At 41.6% G+C, this 23,913-nt stretch overlaps 1 protein-coding gene across 1 annotated transcript in view; it reads right to left on the reverse strand.

Annotated features, from left to right (window-relative positions):
* The window catches only part of VWF (von Willebrand factor), a 148,623-nt gene that overhangs the window by 99,362 nt on the left and 25,348 nt on the right, over positions 1–23,913 (reverse strand). The window contains exons 8-18 of the mRNA XM_013947606.2: positions 23,626–23,748; positions 21,423–21,534; positions 19,216–19,262; positions 14,895–15,031; positions 13,343–13,481; positions 12,679–12,779; positions 9,199–9,394; positions 8,041–8,256; positions 2,602–2,842; positions 1,682–1,776; positions 95–255 (exon numbers count right to left, since the gene is read on the reverse strand). Coding sequence (XP_013803060.1) covers positions 95–255; positions 1,682–1,776; positions 2,602–2,842; positions 8,041–8,256; positions 9,199–9,394; positions 12,679–12,779; positions 13,343–13,481; positions 14,895–15,031; positions 19,216–19,262; positions 21,423–21,534; positions 23,626–23,748 — 1,568 coding nt within the window. The remainder of the gene's footprint in view (positions 1–94; positions 256–1,681; positions 1,777–2,601; positions 2,843–8,040; positions 8,257–9,198; positions 9,395–12,678; positions 12,780–13,342; positions 13,482–14,894; positions 15,032–19,215; positions 19,263–21,422; positions 21,535–23,625; positions 23,749–23,913) is intronic.

Below are 23,913 nucleotides of genomic sequence, written 5' to 3' on the forward strand. Positions count from 1 at the left end.
GAAGATTGCTGATAGGAAAGAACAAAGACAAGGAAAGAACAAAGAAGAAAACAAAGAGGATCTGCTTCTGTTTGTTGTAGTTACGTTTGCTTACCATCCCTTTTGGACAGAGGCATCCAGATATGCAGCCATGGCTGACACACTCTAAGTCGTAGTTCTGGCAAGTCTTGGCACACTCCAGTCCTTCAGCTCTTGGGTTGTTTACAGGACAGATAAATTTTTCCATGGGTGCTCTGCATGTCAAGCTCCTTTTTACTTTAAATACAAATTTACAAAAAATTGCAATTAGAACCCAAGTTTCATTAGCATGGTATTTTTTTAAGGGATGGATCAACTTTTTCATTAGAAAAACAATTTAGGATATAGAATGGAGCAACTGCACTAGACTACTATGTGTAACACTGTAAAGGTAATAGAGTCCCCTCTCCCCACAACATGACCTCAGCTAGGTTAGCATAAAAAGCCTATGGTTCAATACAGAACCAAAACGAGCTCTACTAGGGTAAATACCCTTCTACCAATATAAACAGTTCCATTCCAGGTTGTATTATGGCTACAATAAGCAGTCAACGGGTTAGTCTAAGTCCTTAGCATGAAACACATTCCAGGCTGTGGGCAGGATACATGAACAATTTCAGCACAAAACAGATGTTCTGAGAAGCAACAGCATCATATATTATTGTATTTAGACCAACTTCTACCACTAGGTATAACTATAATGGTGGCTACTAATAACAACACCCTTAACCTAGAGCTGTTTGGAAAATTCTGATCTTCTATCAGAAATCGAAATCTCAGAGTTTGAAAACTTTATAACCATTTAGGCTATTATTTAAATTTATGCCAGTAATATGCCTCTCCTAGGCTCTGTAAGTTCTAGCACACTATTAATAGGAAAACTGTCTTATCAGCATTAAAACAAGAGTTTGATGAGAGGTCAGTAAGATATACACCTACAGGGCTTCACCTGTGACACAGTTATTGGTGGTTTATCAAGAAACATGAAGCAGTCCACTACCCTATACTAACCAGTAAATTTACACTGTTTTCCACTAGAAGTCTGACAGTAAGTATGCCCGGTAGCTTATGAGAAGATGTAAAGGCTAGGTGTATCCCTTTGATTCAAAATCTTTGGGAAAAAACAACCAAAAATTTTCTCCAAATGCCCTGAATAGGTATATTTGTCACTACGTTAGGGGTTACTTCCATTAGCAGGGTAGGGACATTCCATGGTTTCAGCAAATCCCCACTAGCCCTGTCCTATCTGCAAGGGACCCAGGCTCAGAATGCCCTATCCCAGTCCCTTAAGCTCCACCCAGAGAAAAGAAGTGCTTGCAACCTGCTAGTCAGAAGCAGGAGGCATTAAGCTGATAAGTTATTGATGTGATCCTCAAGTAGCAATGAGACCCCTTAACCTCTACAACTAAAGAGAGTCTGCAGTGTCTAGCTGTAATCCTGAGGAGGGGAACGCAACGAGCCCCACATCCTTCCACACGCAAACATTGTGTTTCTATCCTGTAACAAAAAGAGGTTATAAACAGACTCACAACATCACCAGCTCTGCAACTTCTGACACTTCATTCCTATTCTAGCCTACCAAGAGACTGAAGAGGGGGAGGAAAAAAAAAAAAGAGAGAGAGAGAGAGAGAGAACAAATATTAAACTTTTTAAGCATACTAACTTCTAGCAGATGGCCTCTCATCAGCGAAAACATCTGGCAGGAAGGCACCAGGAACTCTGTTTGTACTGCAGTGCATGAAGCCATTTTCACAATAGCTAAGAAAAACAAATAGAGCTTATATTTAACAAAGTGACATTTAGCTTTCGCTTGTGCTGTTGTTTTCGGAAAGGGCTGCAGGGAAGTCAGAGTATCAAGATTACAGCTCTCATTTGGGCTGAACTGTTGCTCTCCATCCACTGCATTTATCAAACTTACAGGCAAACCTTCTCTAAGACAGTCCCAGCTATATACCAGCATGGTAGCCCAGCTTTATGCTAGCAATGTATCACTGAATCTAACACATCTGCAAAAGCACAAAGCTCAGCAAGATAATAGTCAGGTCCAGTGTGGAGAGAAGTAAGGGACCACTTTAGTGCCTGCAGCATGACTTCTGCGGTAGGAGAGAAAATAAGACATTGTTCCCAAAATCAGGCTTGTCAGGAGCTGCACAGCAACTGCATTCCTACCTTCAGTGTATGCTACTCAATTTAACAATTAGAAATGCTTTTTAATATTTGCATTTTGAAAGAGGTAATTAGGTTTTAACATTTAAGAAATGCATTAGAGTGCATTAAAGTGACATTTTAAAAGCCTACAAAGTAGCCATTGTCAGTAATTAAACTCCATTCCAAAGTGGCAGGAGCTGTTCCTGGAACTGAGCTCTATACTCTGTTTTCTGACTGTGATGGCATTTGAAATGATATGGCTAGAGACGTAACAGCAAAACTCAGTTTGATTTGTTGGAGGCAAAATATTGCCCTATTTTAAACTAGTTTCACTGGAGGCAAATGGACTGAGGAACTGGACCAGTTAATCAGTCAGGCTTCCCAAAAATTTCTGAGTTACAGCATGCAGAGATGAGTCGTGAACATTGCACTTACCACATGGTGTAATGATCTGAAAAGACATCCTCTGGCTGGAAGATCTCACCATCATAGTAACAAGAGCAGTGGGACTTTGGTACACACTCTTCCTGCTCGTCAAGATAGTGCCCGGTGGGACAGTAGCAACCCTCCATGCACAAATCATCACAGTCTTCATCCGGGTAGGAGAGAGACCTGCAGGTCTGGTTGCATGGTACTCCACATTGCCGGTAAATTTGGCCCTCAGGACAACTCATTGCTGCAGAATCATAAGCACATCAGTGAAACTAGAATTTGACCTGAAGGCAGATAAAGGAAAAGCTGCCTATATCAGACTGTAAATCTGTGGATTTAGAATTTATTTACCCAATTTAGTCACCCATCAAGGTTTGCATTACCCTGGCTTTCCTTAAACCTGTAGCACCAGTGAAGCCTGGGGCACTGCTTTTACATACAAGCAAAACCGGACTAAGTGCAGTTGCCAGTAAATGCTGGTATTAGATTCCAATCAATGCGTTGGAACTCCAATAACAAAGTTTCGTTCAAAGTGAAAAACGCAGGCTGTGTCTAATCTCTGTTATCACTTGGATCTAAAAGGTAGGGGCATTACAAGTGCTCCTATTTACACTTCTCTTCCTTAGATTCATCTTTATTTGCAATAGTCAAGGGACAGTGTGGTCAAAATAATTAAAAAGTTGGGTTTCTGCCTTTATAAGCAGGTGCTGCAATAGTCTAAAGCTTTATATCCCAGAAGCTCTCAGGAAAACCTGTGGGAATAGCTACTAATAATAAAGTCACTTAGTGATTGTGGAGCCAGATTTTGGTACTAACAATTTCTGATGATTAAGTCATTTTTATAGATACCTCATTAGAGCCTTTAGAGCCTTTCTGGCTTATTTGTTTATCACACTTCGGCTTAGTTCTACAGCATTTTTTTTGAGGGAAGTTGCTCTGCACACATCAGCATCAGCACTAGGTGGCAGCTATGACAACACATTTCAGAAGATGAGGAAACAAGTTGTTATCATCATAGCCTTTTAACAGGGCTCTATTAACCAGGATTTACCAGACTGACTGTGTTTGTAGCAACCTTCCAAAGTAAACGGCCAGGGTCTCAAGGTGAGGAGCTCAGATGTCCAACAAAGTGAGGGAAGCAGCTGCACATGAAAGTTGGCACATTTGTATTGTGCTAAAACCAAGATCAAGGGGTTATAGCAAAACTTCTTCCTCTTGTCATCGCTGCAGAATGACCCAATAATCCCTACTCTCTGTTCTGCCAGTGCAAACCCCTGGAAACTGCAGCAGCAGGGGCAGTAAAAGAAAAACTATAGCAAGGCTACAGCTCTGAGGTCTTACACAGCTGCTGGCAGAGCTGAACTAACACAGAGGCTAACAAAGCAAGTTCTGCATGATGACAAATTCCTAATGTTTACCTTCATAAATTTCTTCCGAAATGGACAATTACTGTCATTTAATGAGCAGAGGCATAGATCCAATAGGTCCAAATAGGCCAAGGTTCTCTTAACTTCTGTTTAGGCACTTGAAGTCCCATACATGAGAGTTTAAGCCCCTCACTTGAGGATCCAACAGAGAGAGCCTATAGGTGACTTGAAGCTTCCCATAGAGCTGAAATCTCCCAAGTTTGGGGCAAATATCCAAACCATTCAACCTTCCTTTCACAACAGAACCCTAGAAATTTTTTAGGTTCATCAACACTGTAGGCAGACTAAATACCTCCTAGGTATGGCTTCATTCAGAAATAAATAAATGACAAATTCACGCACAGTTGCAAAAGTCTTTGGCAGCCATTCACAGAACAGTGCTTCTAATTTACATGAATATGATCCTTGCAGTAAATCAAATACTGAACAGGCACAGCCCAGGTCTGAGGACCATTTTAAAAGCTTTCATTACTAAAGGCATGTGAAAGCAGGAGGAAGCCTCAGCTAAACCTCTGATTTGCTGTATAGCAACCACTGGAAACAAGGAGCTGGTCTGGCAGCCTTTGGACACGCGTGCCAATTTATTAGAACTTCAAAATTCAGGAGGGATCGAATAAATGAGTCCAAGCCCTACTTCCAGTTTGTGATAACTCTCCCTGCCCACAGGGACAAGTTTACAACAGATCCCAGTTTTAGCTAAAGCTTTGTAACTCATCTTACCTGACCATGCACTTCTTAAGATTTTAAGGACATTTCCTGGTTTTCCAGTTCAGCTACCCAAAGCCACGTTCGCATTCCAAGTTCCATTACGCTGCACGGTCACCTCTCATAGACATCTGTTTTTAACAGTAAAAAATGCAGGAGAACTGACCTGGGAGGGGACTGTTGTCTGTATGCTTTGTAACATACTGTCACTAAAAAAATCCTCTCCCATTACTGCCAGGAGAATGAGAGGAAAAGGCGAGGTGCATCTAGTCTGTGTACAAAACTGAAACAGCTAGATGCTGTGCTCAGCCTGTCCTGGGGATGAGAGGAGGTATAGTGGGAAAGCACTGGCAGACCAGTATTTGTCAGATAGCTTGTCCAGCTTCTTCTGGGTGGGTTTTCAACCCACAGTGAAAGGGACATAAGTTTTGACCAGCTGCTCAGGTAGCTCAACGTGAAAACCCAATCACATCTAGGTCAGAGGTGCTGGGTTAAGAGGCACCCCATCACAACTAGATTTAACAGAGCTGCTCCACCAGCAGTGGCCAGAATGGTGAGCATTTCCGCACTATATAATATAGTCATTCCTCAAAGGCTGCTCAGATCCTGCCCTTAATTCCCTACTCACCGCTATGACACACCTGGATCTACCCCCTGCTGATCCCCATACAAATCGTCACACAGAAGCTATGTAAACACGAGTAAACCACCAGCCTGCCTACCACCACCTTAAGGCAAATAGGCAGCTGACCAACATATCCCTGAAACCTGAAGAAAGGTCAAGACACCTAGTGACTGATTTGCCCTTGTCCCCAAACACATATATATATACATATACACACACACACAGGTATATGTATGCATATGTTTATATATACATACACATACACACATACATTATTTTTGTGTGTGTGTATATATATAATATATACACATACGCGCGCATGCACGTGTGTGTGTGTGTGTATGAGAATTAGAGCACATGAGAGACACGGACCCTTACATTATGGCCTACCTCCTCCTTCCATGCACCCTTAAGGGACTGGTTCTATTGCTTATCCACAGTGGGCTGCAAAGATAGCACCCAGCTCTTACATGATCAAAATGAAACTAAAAACATTTTAAAGACTTAGAGAGTGAATGTGTTTGATAGCTTGCCACACAGCAGTTTAGAAACAGGAATACTGTGCTACAGGTTATATCCCTGCCACTGATCCACTACAAATCAAGCAGTCTGTTAAGTCATTTCCCAAGAAATTGAATCTCAGTTGACCAACACCGGAGCAGAGCACAGGTTCAGTGCACTGGACCATCAGCATGAATTATGCAATCTGCACATTCACGTCTCAGATCCATTAAAGAAGTGATTGTTCTTCCTCATGTGACAGGAGATGTCTGGGGCATCAGGATAATTTAATGGGGACTGATGGATCTGCAATCAGGGAAATCATCACTATATGAGGGCATAAAGCACTCCATAATGCACAGAGAAGAGGAAGCAGGTCTGCACTATTAAAGATTAATTGTGAAAATTGACTTGTTCAATTACAGAAAGAACAATGGTGCGTTATCACTGTTTTCTTTCAGCCTCCAGACCTGCACATTTTTTAAAAGAATTTTTATTACATTATTGTTCCACTATCTGAACATTTACATAAATCAGGTAAAATATTATGAAACCATGCAGCAGTTTAACATAAACTTGGTTTTGTTCTCATTCACAGTAAATACTATCCAGCCTGCAGAAGCTGTAGCCACTAACTTTACTGGTACAGATCCTATCAGATGGAATGCCAGTGACCTCTCTCTCTCTTCTAGTTTCTACAGTGACTCAGTTCGTAAATGGCTTCCCCACCCACAGTTTGAGAAGAAGTAATGGAATAGATTTGGAAAGCAGCCAAAAATACATGCTTTTCCCCAAAATTCTCAATTGTCTTCTTTCCTTAATAGTAAAGTTGCTCAGGAAAATGGAAAAAACATCCATTTCACAAATATTTATGGGGAAAAGGGTATGTACATTCCATCAAAATTCCATTGCAATGGATTTTTTTCCTACCACATTGACCTAACAGAGAAAGAAAAAAAATAAATAAAAGGTTCTTGCTTCTTCTGTTCCAGCTTCTTAGCAGTTCGGCTATTGATCTTGCACAGGACTGATCTATGCAAAAACATCCTATTCTTTCTATTACCCCCGCCTCCATACCTCAAATCTGTAGTCTGAATATTTGTTCTATCCCCTTGCAATGTCTCATTTTTCAGATGGCAAGCTTTTGAACCAGGATCCTCCACGTATTACAGTTGGGATCCTGCAAATGATTCTCAGGGGAAATTAACACTTGATTCTTGATGACTTTCATAGGAGTTAAATGTCCATACAAAGCACCACAGCTAAAGCTCCTGTTTATCTAGCTCAGTGGAGCCATTCACAGACTTTTGATCAAGGTTCAGGCTGTCTTTTTGAACTAGCTTCAAAATCACACTAGAACTTACAAGCAGCAGAAAGAAAGGAGCTCAGATATGGCCAGCAAAATGATGTTCACCCACTAGCTGAATGGCATACAAGAAATGAGAACTCACATAGACCTCAGCCCTCTGCACTGCTAGGATGATGATCAAACCGCTAGGGGGGTCTCCAAACCCTGGGACTGGTGCTCAGAGAGGCTGTGGGATCTCCATCCTTAGAGATATTCAAAAATTGACTGGATGAGTCCCTGGGCAGCCTGCTCTATGCTAGCTCTGCTTTGAGCAGGGATTGTACCAGAAGACTGCTAGATGTCCCTTCTGATCTAAATTTGTTTATAATTCTGTGATTCTGCTCTGTGATACCACTTGACCAAGTACCTACCTTTGTGAGTAGGTACTCAATTTCCTCATTTTCCACTAAAGTCAGGAAGAGGTCACTGAAGAGGTCAGGAGCCAGGAAGCATGGGCCTCAAAGGAAGGAGGTACCAAAAATGCAATTTGTATTTTACTACAAATCACTTGGAAATTCCCACCCTGAGACACTCAGACATTTTTCAGATGAGTAGCTAAAACTTAAATCCAGCTGAAAATTGAATTCCAGTCACCAGATCAGCTGAGCTATGTTGGATCATTGCCTCTTTTCCCTGGTGCTGAACAGTTTTTGTGAAGCACTGGGTGCTCTGCATCCTTCCTCAAGTGGAGGAAAGATGTACTCTTTCTATCTTTTTCCATAAGAAATACTTCGCACCTTGCAGAAATCATCTCACTCCTGACTTATCACTCGACATTGCCATGGATTTCCAGAGAGGCAAAGAAAATAAGCAGTTTTTAGGAGCAGTGCACTTACGGCAGAAGTCAGGTTCTCTCCACTGGATCAGGACACCCTTCCGAGCACATGCTGTTGTGTAAGTAGCAATAGCGGAGCACAGACAATCCTTGCCATCAGCACAAGAGCAAACATCAAAGCGGCAGTTCTTCACATAGGGAGTGGGACTGACTTCACGGTGACAGGGTTCAAATACAGAAGACATCAGAATGGAGCAGGAGTCCTCAGCATACTTGGCTAAAAAGAGACAAACAGTATGCATGTGCTCAAGCAACCACTGGCTTTTAAGGCAAACTAGAAGAGCCACAGTAAGCATCTTCTTTTGCTTTTGAGTAAAAAATAACCAGAGGAATAAAACGGGATCGAGTAGGCATAGCATCATTGCTTATAGGTTATCCTCCACTAAAAGAATAATGTTTCACTAGTAAAACAAATCAAGGAACAGCAATAATTTTCTATTCTGTTACTACCATTCCTGGCACCATACTTCATTTTACAGGGCTCCTGCTTTTTGCTGCTTTTTACATTTGCAAAATTAAGCCTTTTAGGCTGCACCACACTCACAAATCAGCAGTGCCTGCTCTGGTCTGTGGCCACAAAGTTTTGTGTGTGCTTCCTCTTTCTGGAAACCAGAGGCTGATGCAACACCCAGCACAAGAAAATTGCTCTGAAAATTGCTCTCCGTGTCCAACCAGGACAGTCAGGCAGTATAGAGAAGAGGAACACTGCATGTTGGAATGCAGTAAGAAAAGGGAGACAGAGGATCAGAAAAAGTAAAAAGGTATAAGGACAGAGGGGTGAAAAGGATGGGTGTTTTGTCCACCCAGAGGACAAACGTATATTATTGCTATCAGTTCTATATGTGTTCCCCTTGAGCAATACATGTTTATGCCATGGCTGTAATGATCCAGTTTTGACTGTGGCTCAAACTGAAGGTCAGCATGATTCCAGATTAGTGATTTTTTGTTTTCAATTTTCACAAAACATTCCATTTTCCATAGCCTGCCTCAATCAGTGCTTCATTTTTTCTTTTACAGAGATTACAGTGACCCTACTAGTAATGTGAGCAACACTGGCTGCTTTTCTTTTTTACATAATTAAAAATAAAAATAAAAGTAAAGTCGAAGATTACACATTCCTACACATCAGCGCATGTTAACTTTGGATGGAGTTCAGTACCTAAACGAGGATTGAGATTGCAGGGGTAGCTGTCTTGTTTTAACAAGTCTTGGCAACCTGCATTGAGCTTCCAGGAGTTTCCAAAATCTTCCACAAGAGCTTCCACCATGCCAGAAGGAGTAAGAAAATCGTCCCCTTGGTTACCATTGTAATTTCCACATAGTCCACACATCCTTTCGGTATACACTGAAGACAGCTAAAGAACACAATGTTAGCCTCGTCGTCCTCCAGAATAGGCCACCACTGTATGGCAAGGTTTTCTAAAGAATGAATCATGTACAATCTAAAATCAAAGGAATTCTTAAATACATAGGAAGACAACACTATACAGACAGTTTCCTTCTACTACATTTTTAAACTGCTAATAAAAATGCTATTAGTAGTAGCAACAGGACTATTTTTGTATGCTACACTGATAACTTTAGATGGTTAACTGAAGGTGCCTGGGAAAAAATGGCTTACTTTTGTGCCTTGAACAGCACACTAGTTTACTTTTTTCCATGTTTTCCCCCTTCATTCATGTAAATGAATATGGCATCAGTTGGGGGAGGGGGGGAAGGGCATTTTTGAATATAGTGAAATTATCTTCCCCAGTGCAATGGCAATTTGGGAAAAGATAGAGCACCTGAAGCCATGTCACCTTTTAAAAAATATTAAAAGATGATGAATATTTAAAAAGATTATATAGTCCCAAAACAGAGACAATGATGGAGGAATTGTTGCCCTTAATATTAAGGATTATTATTAAAATAAGGAAAAGAATATTACCCCTAAAGCTATATTACCTCACATTAGATCTTCCTCCTGCCTACAGAAACTTATGACACACTAAAAGAAGTATTACAAACAACCCACATAACAGATATACTTATCACCTGGCACTATTCTTAGTGCAGCTCCAGAAACATCTGAAATGGGACTCTAAACTGAGAAGTAAACAGGGAAAAAGTCTCCTAAACAATGCGTCCAGTAGGAAGGTGCAAATGCTTTTTATTCCACAAGGAATTGTCAGCTTCTATTAGAAGTCCAGGCCTGGTACATCACAAGTGTTACCAGCTGTCCTGGGGATCTGACTCAGTGATTTAATGCTACAATAGCTCTCTGTATGCATTTACTAGATTGTTAGTCTTAGTCAGATTGGCAGGCATAACCTGTGAAACAGAACCAAAAAAGCTAGAACATCACATTTTGAAGAAAACTGCTGTTCTGTATAATTAAAAATTAAAAAGCTCCAAAAAATAACCCAATGATTCCCTCCATGAGAACACAGCAGTCAGAGATCAAATACAGAGTGTCAAAAGGATCAATCAGGAATTTTCAAAGAATATGTACCCTCATTATTCCGATGACCAAGGACTTGACTTTTTCATGTGCTCTGCAGACAGAGAATGACTGATGCAAACACAAATTCTGACATATTTTGGAAAGACCAGCACTTGAGTGGAAGCTCAAATCTCAGATATCAAGAGGTCACAGAAAGGGGTGTCTTCTTGGGGAACACAGAAAGAATTTTTACCAGAAGCACTGGCCAAGATAGTGGAAGTGTATCACTTCCTCCAATTGTCAGAAATATTTGGCAACAGGTCAGTCTGCAAATCCAACATAAACTAACTCTCCAAAGCAATAAGAAAGATGCTTCAGATACACAGCTAGGGAAGGAATTCAGAGCAGAACCGAGTAAATGCAGACAATTAGAGGAACTTCCACTGCTTTTCTGGGTAAAGTATCTGAAGCAGAAAATTAGATTTTTATTTATTTATTCATTTAATATAAGAGAAGAAAATTGCCAGGCTACATGGGTCTCTGACCAGGCAGAAAGATACTTTGGATACAGAGGAAAGCCAAAAATTCTGAGACATGCCAAGGGACTGAATTGAATTATTTCGAGCCCAAAAACAACTTGTAGGACTCTTGGAACACAAAGATACAGGCCAGATCAAAACAACAACAAAAACACTGATGCTTTCCAAAGTTATTCTTGACCTTTCTTCTCTGTTGTCTTTTCAGCTATTGCACCCACTAGCTTTCATGAACCCTTACACTGTTCCAAATGTGATCTTTAAACCAGATTTTTGGGCAGGCAAGAAGAGAGCAAAACCCATGCCATGATTCTGAAATGGCAGCACTTGCTGATCTTTATAAGCAGCATCTCCAGAGAAACTGGCTTCCTTGATGAAATGTTCTCAATGAAAAAAACAGCCCCACACAAGGTCCAGCCGTAGAGCCCTTATTACAAATTAGCCTCAAACACAACAAGACTGTGTGATTGCTAAGAACACACCCTTCCATGCAAATGTGGCATGAGCAATGAAGTCTGCAGTGGCCCAGCAACATGTGGGAGCATGACGCTCTATATTACTTATGCCTGCAGCCTGCAGATCATCACTCCAGGACACAACACTGCAGATGTACTCACACCTTTGAGTCAGTGAACACACCCTCAGAGACAACATTAGCAGCCTCTGAGGCCTCACGAGCTAAAGAAAACAGCTTCTTGTATGAGCAAATAGGGTATAGATGGCTTAGCTAGAGAAGATGATCACAACTTGGCCATTAAAATAGGTTTGCTGTTTACCCTCTTGGCAGATCTGAAGACCTTTGGAGAGCACTGCACTTATGTAATCTGACCTTCCGCATAACTCAGCCCAGAGGACTGCCATGAATTTGGTATTACTCAAACTACAGGATATATTTTGGCATGGTGAACAGTGATTTAAACATTCCAGTGATTCCAGAAGCCACTGAAATAGGGTCAGGTGCGTGTTAGCTTATCAGCAAACAGGGGAATATTCCACAGTAGTTAATTCCCTTTCCTTTCCTCACAGGCTTTTCTGTGCTGCAATTTATTCTGTAGCTTGCAGCACAGAGAAAGTTGTTCATATAAAGCTTTGTGTTGTTGCAGCTAGACTGCTTCCCTTACAGTTCATTTCATTTAAACCTAGCTTGGGTATTCCTACACTCTGCTGCTGTCTGCAGTGCTGAGAAACCTTAATTGTTAATCAAGACTGACTTTAAACATTCATTATAGTAGAAGTAGCATGCAACATGGCTTGTAGGAGTTAATTGATTTTTCCTGGAAATTATGAATAACTACGTTCTTATAGCCATATTCTTCACTTATTTTAAGTCATGCAAATACCTTGCTATAGACAAGGACAGTCAAAGCAAATGAAAGCAAAAATCAAGTTTGGAGGGTATATGCTGTGCAAAACACAAAACTATTCATGGCTTATAATGCCTGTCACTGCACAAAAAAAAAAAAAAAAAAAGGCTACCAAGCTGCTGTAAGACACAAAAGTTTGTGTTTCTGGAATACAAAAGGACCTGTATATTGCTCTGGGGGTAGCAAAAGAGAATGGAATTTCTAACATGCAACACAAAGTAATTTCTCACTTCAAACAAGCAAATCTTTGTACATGTTTGGGTGGGATAAGGGGGGGGGAAACAGAAGGAAATAAAAGAGACAGAAAGAAAGAGTACCTTCACTAAGAGTCTACCATGACCATCCCAATCAATCTGCAAATCTTCCCCATAGGTGAGACGAACAGAAGTCATCACAGTACGCTGGATACGAAGGGCACCTGAATACAACCACACAGTTTCAGTCAAGCCAGGATGCGGTGTTTCATCTTCTAGGACTATTGTGCCACTCTGAACAGGCCAACAGAGCTGGGGCCAGAGAGCAGGGGTACACAGGTATGTCAAAGCAAGGAGTATCAACCAGGCACACTTCACACTTCCCAAGCTTTGTGCCTGCTCAGCAGTTTAAATGTTCATGAATGTGCATAGGCTCTGCTTTAAGGCAGTCAGGAGACCTAGAAGGGTATACATCTGCACTCTGCACAAACTTGGGAATTAATTGTGATATTTTGCAAGATAACTGGAGTGATTTTTACCTTCTGAATTAGAGGGGGGGGGAAAAATGTCTCACAAATTCAGGCCAGCTTAATTCTCCTGAATTTAGTGGTGCTGAGCTAAGATGTCAGCTGTGGAGAGAAGCAGGAATGACAGAACTTTTAGAGCATGGAAATGCAAAAGCTGCAAGTGAGATGCTTTTAAAAACACTGCTAAAGCATGCCAGCAAACATGAAGGAGAAAGGAGACCCCTTCAGTGGCTGGCCACAGCTAGCCCATGCAAACACACCTTGCAGCAAAGGGATCTGTATGTCTTGTCCATTCAGGGAAATTCCTCCTCCGTGTTTCATTTTAATGAGGCTGTTCTCCATATTCTGGATTCGGATAGAAGCTGAGCGAGTGCATATGGCATCAGGATCATCTGCACACTACAGAGAAGCCAACATTTGCCTTGAACATCAAGATTTTACCTTAGCCCCAGGCCCACAAAAGGTATTTAGGCATCTAATTCAGGAGGTGTTAAGTGTCTTGATGCTTTTATGGATCTAGTTGCTGCACCCTACAAATACCACACTCACAGTCTTTCTTCTATTATCCTGTCACTTGCACACCAGGGAACTATCTGCAGCTTCTCATCTCAGAGCCCTGGAAAGCATTTTGCAGGAATTACACCATAAGGGTGCAAGCGGGACCCATGGTGATCTACCAGGTGATCCATCATCAGCTCCTCCTGACTGCTGTAGGTACAGGGAGGGCACACCCCCCAACAAATCCCATCAGACTGGAAAACAGCAATGCAGTTTGCATTATCCGAGACTGTTGTTCCTATTTATTCTCCAGGCTGTGGTTATATAGATGAGAAACGGGGACTACATGCTCCAGGTTTCCTCTCTGGTTTTGAAAGAGAAGTTTCAATGGAAACCTGTTATGCCAGTTCAACAACACAAGTGACCTTAGAGCTGCTTTATCAGAGCTTTCTCATGCAGGCTACATGCGTAAGTTGTGTGTACAATCACCACACCCCGTTTCTCTAGAGCCTGTGACTCCCTCTTGCTTCTCCCCTGCACCTCGTCTCTCTCCATCTGCAAGGCAGACGAATATTTCTCACATTGTTCTAAGTCTTCTGATTCACTCTTACCTCTCCCTGCCCTTCCTGTGTCCTACTCCTTTCTTTGCCTCTGGTTGATTAGGTATCCTCTTAGATCTCTAGTTTAATTCATCTATTCCCACGCACAGCTAGTTGATGTGTAAAGGACTGAGTTAACCTCCCTATGACACCCCCTCTGGGGTCCCCTTCCCTCCCCATGCTGGTCTGGCACCCTTTCCTCCTTCCCTTGAGTCACCACTGACCTTCAGCTGTCTTTCCCACTTCCTTCAGAGGGGAGTGGAGAAAGCTGGGACTTCCTGACCAGCTAGTGAGCAGCAGAAGTTGCTAGTCAACGTGACTTTATGAAAAGTAACCCAAGGTACTACTCTGACAATGCACTCAAATTCTGAGAAAATGTATTTTCCATGGTAATTCCTGAGCCACCAGCCTGCAGGATACTTTGGATGGGGCACACCCACTTCTGTGTTTATTTGTTCAGCTGGCAAAGAGACAGCAAGGCCTCATTCTCCAGATCTCTTTACGAATTCAAATCTCCAGGTAGCCTCCCAGGAAGGGCAGCAAGAAGAAGCAAAACCTTTATTAACCGAGGAGAAAGACTGTATCTGTTATTTAAACTAATTATTTCACAGGAAAATTACTTTTGCTGGCGTGTGCGTCTGCAATTCATACCATACTCCCACTCTCTCAAGAGTGCACACACACACGCACACCCACACACCACGGGTGCTGTTACCTGGACAGTCTCGATGATAACAGAAAAGGAATTTTCCACACAATCTTTGGCAAATAAGTACTGACAAATCCCACTGAAGGTGAAATACTTGTTGTCGAAGCTTTTGAAATGGGATTGGCCGGTGACGGAGCATTCTCCTGAAAAATGCACAGAGCAGTTAATCACTCCAGTGCCAACTGTGGGCAAAACACTGCCCTTATCAAGTCACAGAGGGGGAATGGGTCCACAAGGCCCGTGTCCCCTTGAGGCTGAAGAGCACAGGCAAGATACTTATCTCACTATTCCTGCAAGTCATTATCAGTGTTAACAGTAGCACCAACAAAAGCTGAAGAATATGGCATAAATCACAGTCAAGAGCTGAAAAAGCCTGTATAATTTTACAAAGGGGTAAATTTTTAATAATTAGGATGCAAGAGGACAGTTTAGTTCTCTGCACTGAAGAAAGTTTGATCCTTCTGCAGTATGTACCTGAGTGGTCCTGGAAATTCAGTGCAGTTACTCAAGGTTTCCTCAGGCCTGGTCATAAACTAATTTACTTAAACTGATATAATTTGTGTATCAAATTAAAGGCCTTAATCTAATCATAATTTGGCTTAAAGTATTTTAATTTCTACCTAAGTGGGTGCTGATGAATTAACCAGTTTTAAGCAGCACTCTCCACCTTTTATGTAGGAACTAAGTTTCCCTCTTTACGCTTTATATGCTGGGCCATGTTGCTTCTTTACATCTATGCAGGGCTTCCAACATCTTGCCTTAATACACTTTAAAATCTCTTTTTCTTAATCCAATGTAACACATCTGCATCCATGGAGCAGGCTGCAGAATGTAGACATTTTTACAAAGTTAAAAAACAAAATTTGCAACACTTTCTGGACTCTCACTGCTGCTTTCCTCTTCTTTTGCAGAGGTGCCTTATTCTGAGTCTGTGTTACACACTTGTGTCTTGGCAGATTGTGAGCCTTGTCTTTGTCTCTCTACTGTTTTTTTTAGAGCATTACAGTATGGTTTTATCAAGGCAATAGTGTCTGAAAGCTTTCTTCACAATGGCCTCCTTTAACACAGCCCCAGAAAAGTGTTGATCCCTTTGTTGGGCTGCCTTGAATACCAATGTCTTATTCTAACATTAAGGTAAAAAAAACTTATTAGGATGAAGAGCTGGAAGACAATCACACTTGGAATCCTTCCAAGGGTAGCATTTACGCTGATCTTTACTCTGAACTGTTAAATTAATTAACGAGCTACCAAAAAAAAAAAAATATATATATATATATATACACAGTTACTACAGCTACATCTAAAATCCTTATAGAATAAAATGGAACTCCTGCTTGCCCACCCTTCTATTACAAAGAGGCCATTTAAATGTATCAGCTTCTTAATATGTTTTTGCAAGATGTGGCTTATTTTCCTTTCCAAGAAGGCAGTATTCAGATGCCACAACTGAGATTCAGTTTCGTGTTATGCTAGGGTCTCTACAAACACAGAGGAAGACTCCAACTCCAAAGAGCTTACAAAGAAATTCTTTCATATGAGCAGAGTATTACACTTACACACGGTCCCACAGGTGGGCATAGGCCTCCATGTCCAGAACAAAATTCAGGTGCTGGGCCTACATTAGCAAGCCACTTGCAAAGGATGGAGAAAAGTTAATGTCACAAGTTGGCAGGTGAACTTACTCTCTCTTCACTGCCTTTGAGTTCCACAGAAGCTCTGTCTAATGCATGTCAAATGGAAATTCCCCTCTCCAACATATCATTCAGTGTTAACAGCCTTAAACCATCCTGTATTGAAGAAAAACTTCACAGATCCTGAGGACTCCCAAACTCGCATAGCTGCAGGTCACTCTAAGAAGAATCCTCCTGTTATGTTGTCAATCCTTGGAGAGTATGGTGTCCTGGTATTTACTAGCTCACCCTAAAATCATACTTGCTAGTAGACAAAACTTACACTGAAGGTAAAACAAGATTTATTCTACTTAACTACAGAATCAATTAACTAGTTACTAGATCTGGAAAAAAGATTTAAAGAAAATGAGTCATAACACACCATATCCTGCACAGTTTGATTTCCAGGGCGTTCTCTGCAACTGAGAGCTGACAAAAGAGATTTGCAGCTTGAAGAACTAAGGTCCGAATCCCCAGACAGATCCCAGCCCTTTGGCATTGCTCCTGGAATTGAAACTTCTTACCTGCGGCAAAGTCTCTTCTTATGGATCCCTCTATCTACTCCATTTAGTGTAATGCATCTCATGGGATTTCCTGAAATCCACAGTCTTTATAATTAATTTGATTATGATATCAGCTTGAGAGCCTCTTGCTAGTGCTAGTTGACACTTGCTAGTTGTCTGACACAGCACTGGCTTCTGAAACATTAGCTCCAGCTGGGCATCCAGCTTATCACCTGACTCATGTCTAGGCAACTTATTCACACAGTGCACATGAACCCCTTCTTGATGAACAGGCTGGTAAAAAATAAAGGAATTACTGTGAACTTATGAGTCTAAGTACATAAACTTTCTATGGTAGATGACTTTAGAAATACATATTGTAAAAGTACTCAATGAACAATAAAAATATACTGTAGTATTGCTTCAAATAAAGAGAAAATGGGATAGCTAACAATGTAAACTTGTGTACTGTTCCTGTTGAGGACTGCTACTTTGGGAGGCTTTGCTGCCCTGCCATACCATCTCAGTACAGTTTGTGTACATTAGCAGGTACATGTACATCAACTGTATGTATAGGACCTTCAGCCTTTCTTATTCAAGGCTACTTGAAAAATAACTTGGATATGCCAACTGAAGGCACAAAAATAAGCTACTTTTGCTTTTGACTTCTGTTCATCCTGCAGAGCTTCCCAACTCAGAAAAGGCAGCAATGCTAAATTCCCTCTTGCACAAAGCTATATATTGATATCTGATTACAATATCAGGATTATCTTCATTTTCACAATCACAATGAAGAAAAAATGGCTGGAGTTTAAAATAAAAATTTGGTCCACATATTACTTATTTATAACAAAATTACGCATAGGCCAGAAAACAATAAGGCTAAGATTTATAACCTAGATCAACACAGAAGTTAGAAAAAGACCTAGTGCTCATCTGTAAACATGTTGCTGTGCATTAGCTAAAAGACACGTGGAATCTCCTGGGGCTGCGTGCTTGATTTTGTTTGTCAGACCATGAGACTTCCTGCACTTCAGGAGATCTTTAGTGAACACCACAAGCAAAGGACTTCTCACCAGCCTGCCTAAAAACCTCATTTCTATTTTGAGCATTTGCATACCCACATTTTTTTTCTGCTAACATTCTGGGGCAAGTGCTCTTTCAGTCAGGAGAGAATACATCATTGAGGGATCAGGCAAGCCTACTGGGAATAGAAAGATAGACTTGTTGATATCTATTTTTAGACAACTGTGATTCTCCCATTTTTGTGGAGATTGCACATTGCAGGGATCTCATCTCAAAAATTTATCTGCTCTCCCCTTTCCTGTTCCGCCATATCCCCAGGCTCCTTCTCAGTCCTCCTCCTCTCAGGTCTCAAAAGCAGGGAGGACAAACAAGATGAAGAGCTGTGCTCTGTCCCTGCAGACTCCTTTGCACAATGCAGGAAGAGCCAAATGCCACTTCAGGTCAAGCAGGCCTTTTCGCAGCTGAACACAGTTCAGGGACTTGAGACAGGTGACTGATCACAGACCTAGCAGAAGTAAATAAGGACTAAGGTACTCTGCTGGCCAACGCGCAGTAGGAAAAGTCACATCCCCCGTGCAGGTGCGGACATAACTGGGACAGCAGAAATAGGTACATGTGAGTTTGGGAGGCAGACCAGGAAAAAGGACAGTGCGAACACTTCCTGAGCCCCCTCTCCAGTTTGTCACCACCCGTGAAATGCAGGGAGGCCACCTTCTCCAAGGGGCTGCAGCTCCTTGGTCTGTAACGTGATACGTAGGGCCCTAGCCCACAGGCTACCAAGAGTGATCCAATCTACTCACAGTGCTTCAGGAGTCTCATCAACAAAAGTACACAGATTCAGACAGTCACATAGGGAATGGTACCTGCTCAAAGCAAACCAGCAGTATTTCTCTATCTGAAAGCTGTTCCTCTGAGTATATAGACCCTTATATCTTGGTAAATCAAGTAATGAAAAGAGAAACAATTTTTCCTCACTAAGCAGGTATTTTGACTGCTGCACATAAACCACAGAGCACAAAGTCTGGCCTGTCTCATAAAGGAGAACTTTTGAAATATGACCCCTGCTCGCTTGCAAGCAAATAAGAACAAGGACAAATTTGCCCCGTAAAAATATCGGGGCCAACATACCTGGGCATTCCCCATTGCTGCAGATCCAGATGCCATGTCGACAAATGCTAGGAAACATATCATTACAAGTTAGGGAAGAAAACATGAATTCAAATCTTCTGCTGCAACTTTTTCCCAAATAATTGAAACATGAGCCCCTGTTTCACAGAAATTAGACCAATCCCCAACACCCTTTCCATCTCCCTTTCTATCTCCCATAATACTTTCTTAATCTACCCATTCCCCTCATCTCTTCTTGTCATCATTCAACAGCAGCTGATTCTGGAAGCGTGGTAATATGAGCTGGACTGGTTGTAAGACTTCAGAACTTCCTCCTTTTTTCCAAAGCTTTGTGCTTACCACAGTTTTCAACTACATTCCACTGATATGGAATGAGTTTTAAACAATATTCTCAAGGTATTTCTATTAATATGACAGGATTATAGAAAAAATAAAGTTGTAGGAGACCTCTGGAAACCACATAATATAACCCCCCAGCTAAAAGCAGGGCAGCTTCAAAGCTAGAAAAGGTAGCTCTAGGCCTTGTCCATTTGGTTTTTAGAAATCTCCAGGGATGAGGTGCCTTTCTGGTTACCTGTTCCAGTGCTGCACCAGTCTCGGGGGGAAGAATTTTTTTCTTATGTCTAAATGAAATTTCCCTTGTTGAAGCTTGTGTCCTATGCCTCTTGTCCTTTTGCTGTGCACCTCTGAGAAAAGTTTGGATCTGTTTTCTTTACAAGTCCCCTTTAGGTAGTGAAAGTTCCCCCTTTAGCCTTTAAGCAAATCTAGTTCTGTTTGCTTCTCCTCATGCCATAATCTCCACTCCCCGATCACCCCTCCGTGTCCTCCAACAGACTCTCTCCAGTTTGTCTTTCTCCTTGTTGCAGTGGCAGGCCCAACACTGGACACGGTACTCCAGGTGTAGCTTCATGAGTTTGACATAGAAGGCAATAACCCCTTCCCCTGACCTGCTGGCTACCCTTTTGCTAATGCAGACCACTATGCAGACAGCCTTTATCACTGTAACAGCACACTGCTGAATTCAGCTCCTCTTGCTTAGTTGATATCTTTGGGCAATTTGGAAGGATGTGAATATCTGTTTTAATGTCTTTGGATAGTGGATTTAGTGCCATGTTCTAAAAGCACTACTAGTAACATGAACTGATAGTGATTGAGACTGCTGTCATTCAAGCGTCTGTGTGACACCACACCAGTCAAACCCTAGATAGCAACAAAATGCAGTAAATTTCAAAGGTTCTAGATTCTTGTTATTCCTTCAATCATTCCAGCCCTTAAAAACCATTTGTGGGGAGTCAAATTATTTGGGATGGTACAGTGCAGAGTCAATGGAACAATGTTCTATATAGCAGTGTCAAATCTGAATAGCAGGAAGCATTTAGGCAGCACTGATCTCCCAAGCGCACTACAGTGGAACAATGTGGCCAAGCTCAAAGCTGCAGAGGGCTCCAGGGAAAAAGATAAAATGCTAATCTCATGGCTATGGTTCATACTCCAGGACACATGATGCAGGTAATGAACAGCTTCTGGTTAACTGTGATGATGACTATCTTTCTTCAGTGTGTGGTAGCTTTAACTGAGCCCTTCTTCTGTGGTCTAACTGGAAACATCTGGGTACAGTCTTGTCTGAACTCTTTCCAGAAATATGTTCACACTTATACATACCAGTTCAGGAATACATTAGTCATTCCCCTTCCTCTCTTTGGACAGCTACCCTTCCTCTTCAGACCGGCATTCACAAGTGAAAGAAAAATCATGAGCTGTGCAGCTGGGAAGATTCATTAGCTTTGCAAGAAGTTCCAAGGACAAGCCTGAGCTAAGTCCTCTTGGAAAGAAACTCAGAGCTGGGTTTAAAGGAGGTTAGATAAATGTAGGAAGTCAAAACAAAGACACCACTGCTGACACTAACCAGACATGGAAACCTGATGGTTTGTCTTATCCACAGGAAACAGGTAGTTCTCTACTGTTTGAAGGAGTATGACCCTCACATTGTTCTATCAGACCAAATGTCCTTTTAAAAGCAGAGCTGATTTTCTCTTTGTGAACAGCTCACTTCTCGGAAGAGGCTGGCATTTCCAGTCAGAGACCAGAGTCCTTTGCCAATGAAAATACGAAAATATGGAGAGATCTACATAGATTACAGTCACCAAATTGGTGTACAGTACTTATCTAGAGCAACAGCAACCACACTGGAGAAACACTGAATTTACCATGAGTTGCAGTCCTGGGAGATGGTGAACCCAGGAGGATAATGTTTGCCAGAATGGATGCAGGAACAGTCGGAGTTTTCAATGCAATGTTCACCATCAAGGAGCTTCCCCTCTGGATAGATCAGGTCACAGCACATATACATGCACATACACAGGGACATAAACACACAAAAACAATTAGATTTTCTAGTTCTTCATACACTTCTGAAAGATTTCATATGCATTATTATCCATAGTTAGTCACTCTCAGACAGCAATTAAGAAGATGGAGGCTTGCCAAAAAGCCTCTTGGGGGCTGGTGACTACTTTCATTCCAGTGCCACCTCTCCCTCCAGTGCGCTGAAGAGGGCATTTTTGGTGCTCCCAGGGGAGGTCTTCACTCAGCCAGTCCCTGCATCCAAAACACACATGTTGGAGCGTACACAAGTCAAAAATGGGGAGCTGCAATGCAGCTTGATCAGAGCCAGTCTGGAAATCTGACTGTTTGAGAAATACATACTGGATGCTGTATGCACTTAGAAAAAGTGTGGCCTGCAAAGGATAAATCCCAGAGCTAACAGAACTGACCAACAGTAAAAGGTTTCCAGACAGGTTTTGTATCTGTCATAAGAAGAGAGAAGAAGAGAACAAAGGAGCAAAGGTGGACAACAGAAAAGCCTAAGAGATACTGTCTAGGCAGCAGAAGAAACCTGTAACAGGTTGTATGCTTTCAGCTGCTGTCTTGCTTGTTTTGTGAAACAAATAACAGGAAGGCGTTGTACCGCAAATCAGGGTCTGAATAGAACGAACACCATGGTGTGAGGCTATGGTTTCAGGTCGCAACTGCTGCCAGAAGTGAAAGGGCTAATTTCCCAACTTGCATCCGACTGCTGAAGTTTCCATACGACACAGCTGTAATTACCTATTCTATATATAGAACATGCTATTTTACAAAGACAGTCTGAGGCACAGAGCAGTCACAAGACATGTCTGAGATTGCACTATAAGTTCGCAGTGCAAGAAAGGACAAGTTTCTTTCTCTCAGATCCCTGTGTTGACAGATAGCTGACATTCTCCCTTTTAAAAAGAGCTGTGCAGCGAAACATTTTGATCACCAGAAACGCCTCTCCCTCATCTCTGGGGGACTCCTTCCAACCACCAGCAGAGATTTTGGCCCTTTTCCCTGGCAGCAGCAGTCACCACTGACACTGAGACACAGGTAAGCTCCTTTTCTCCCATTCTTTCTATATCACTGCCTGGAAGGATCTTTGCTCTTGAGAAAATCCTTCCAGGAAGAGATATTTCAAACAAGATCTGAGCATTTAAGAGCAGCATGGCTCTCTGGAGAGCACAGGAGAATGGAATGTCTGTCATTTTTCCTGGCAATAGTAATTCTATTTACAGCAATTAAAGTAACTGTGTGGTGCATTTAAGAAAAGATGACATGTTCATTGAACAGATCCTTTTCACTCTGAGAGCACTGGAGGGAAGCTAAGAGAAGGTATAATCTTCACCTTGAATCCCAAATTTCCCTATTCAATCTGTCAGATCCTTCTGGCTTTTTATGAAACTCAGGTAAAAGTCTTTCTTGTTAACAGTGCATGAAATACAGTAATACCATACAGAAAATTGCAGCCAGGAATAAAACTCTGCTCATGTCATTGTGTTAAGTACAATAGACAGAGGAGGAAGATGGTGAAAAAACAGAAGTGCCAGCTAGGCCGCCACCCTTAAGCCAATCCGATCTCCGGGATGAATGAATCAATACTAATTAAAATTGTTCATCTGAAATCCTGAAGATCTCTGGAAGTGTGGTGCGAGTTCTACATATATTGTTTTTCCCCAAGAAACTCCTTCAGTATATTCTCTGCTCTTTATTCCTGTAACAACTGCATGCCTCCAACCAAAAGCAATTCAGAAGAAATCTAGATATATCAGTGGTATTGAATGCCTCACCAAGAAAGGAAGGTGATCCTAGAGTATTAGATGGTGCTGATGGTTCACAAAAACCTTTAGTTTTTAGCTGGGTTTAAGAAATGGCCCTTTCGTGGAGGGAGCATACAGGCAGTATAGAAACTGATCTATTCTAGGGCATGGCCCCAGAAAATAGAAGTGTTTCTGATTTCAGGAAAAAGTAAAGGAAGACACAGCTTTCCTTCTTCTAATAAAATAGGTAGTGCCACTGCCAAATGTTTCTCTGTAAACAACTCAGTAAATAAATTACCAGGGCAGCTGCAGCCATCAACACATTGTCCATGACACACTTCATTGATATTCAGGCTCCGGCAGGTTTTGGCACAAGGAGATACACACTCCTTATATTCCATGCCAACTGGACATCTTGGCCCTGAAACAATTATAAGAAATTAGAAATGCAAATTCCTCAATAACTCTTAAATAAATAAATCTCTTTAATTATCAAGGACTGAACCACAGAGACCCCCAAAAAGGTCATCTTCTCTCTAATCAATGATTTCTTTTTCCGAAACAGAACGTTTAAGAAATGCTTGAT

This window comes from Apteryx mantelli, chromosome 1, assembly GCF_036417845.1.
Source record: "Apteryx mantelli isolate bAptMan1 chromosome 1, bAptMan1.hap1, whole genome shotgun sequence".
Taxonomy (NCBI): Eukaryota; Metazoa; Chordata; class Aves; order Apterygiformes; family Apterygidae; genus Apteryx; species Apteryx mantelli.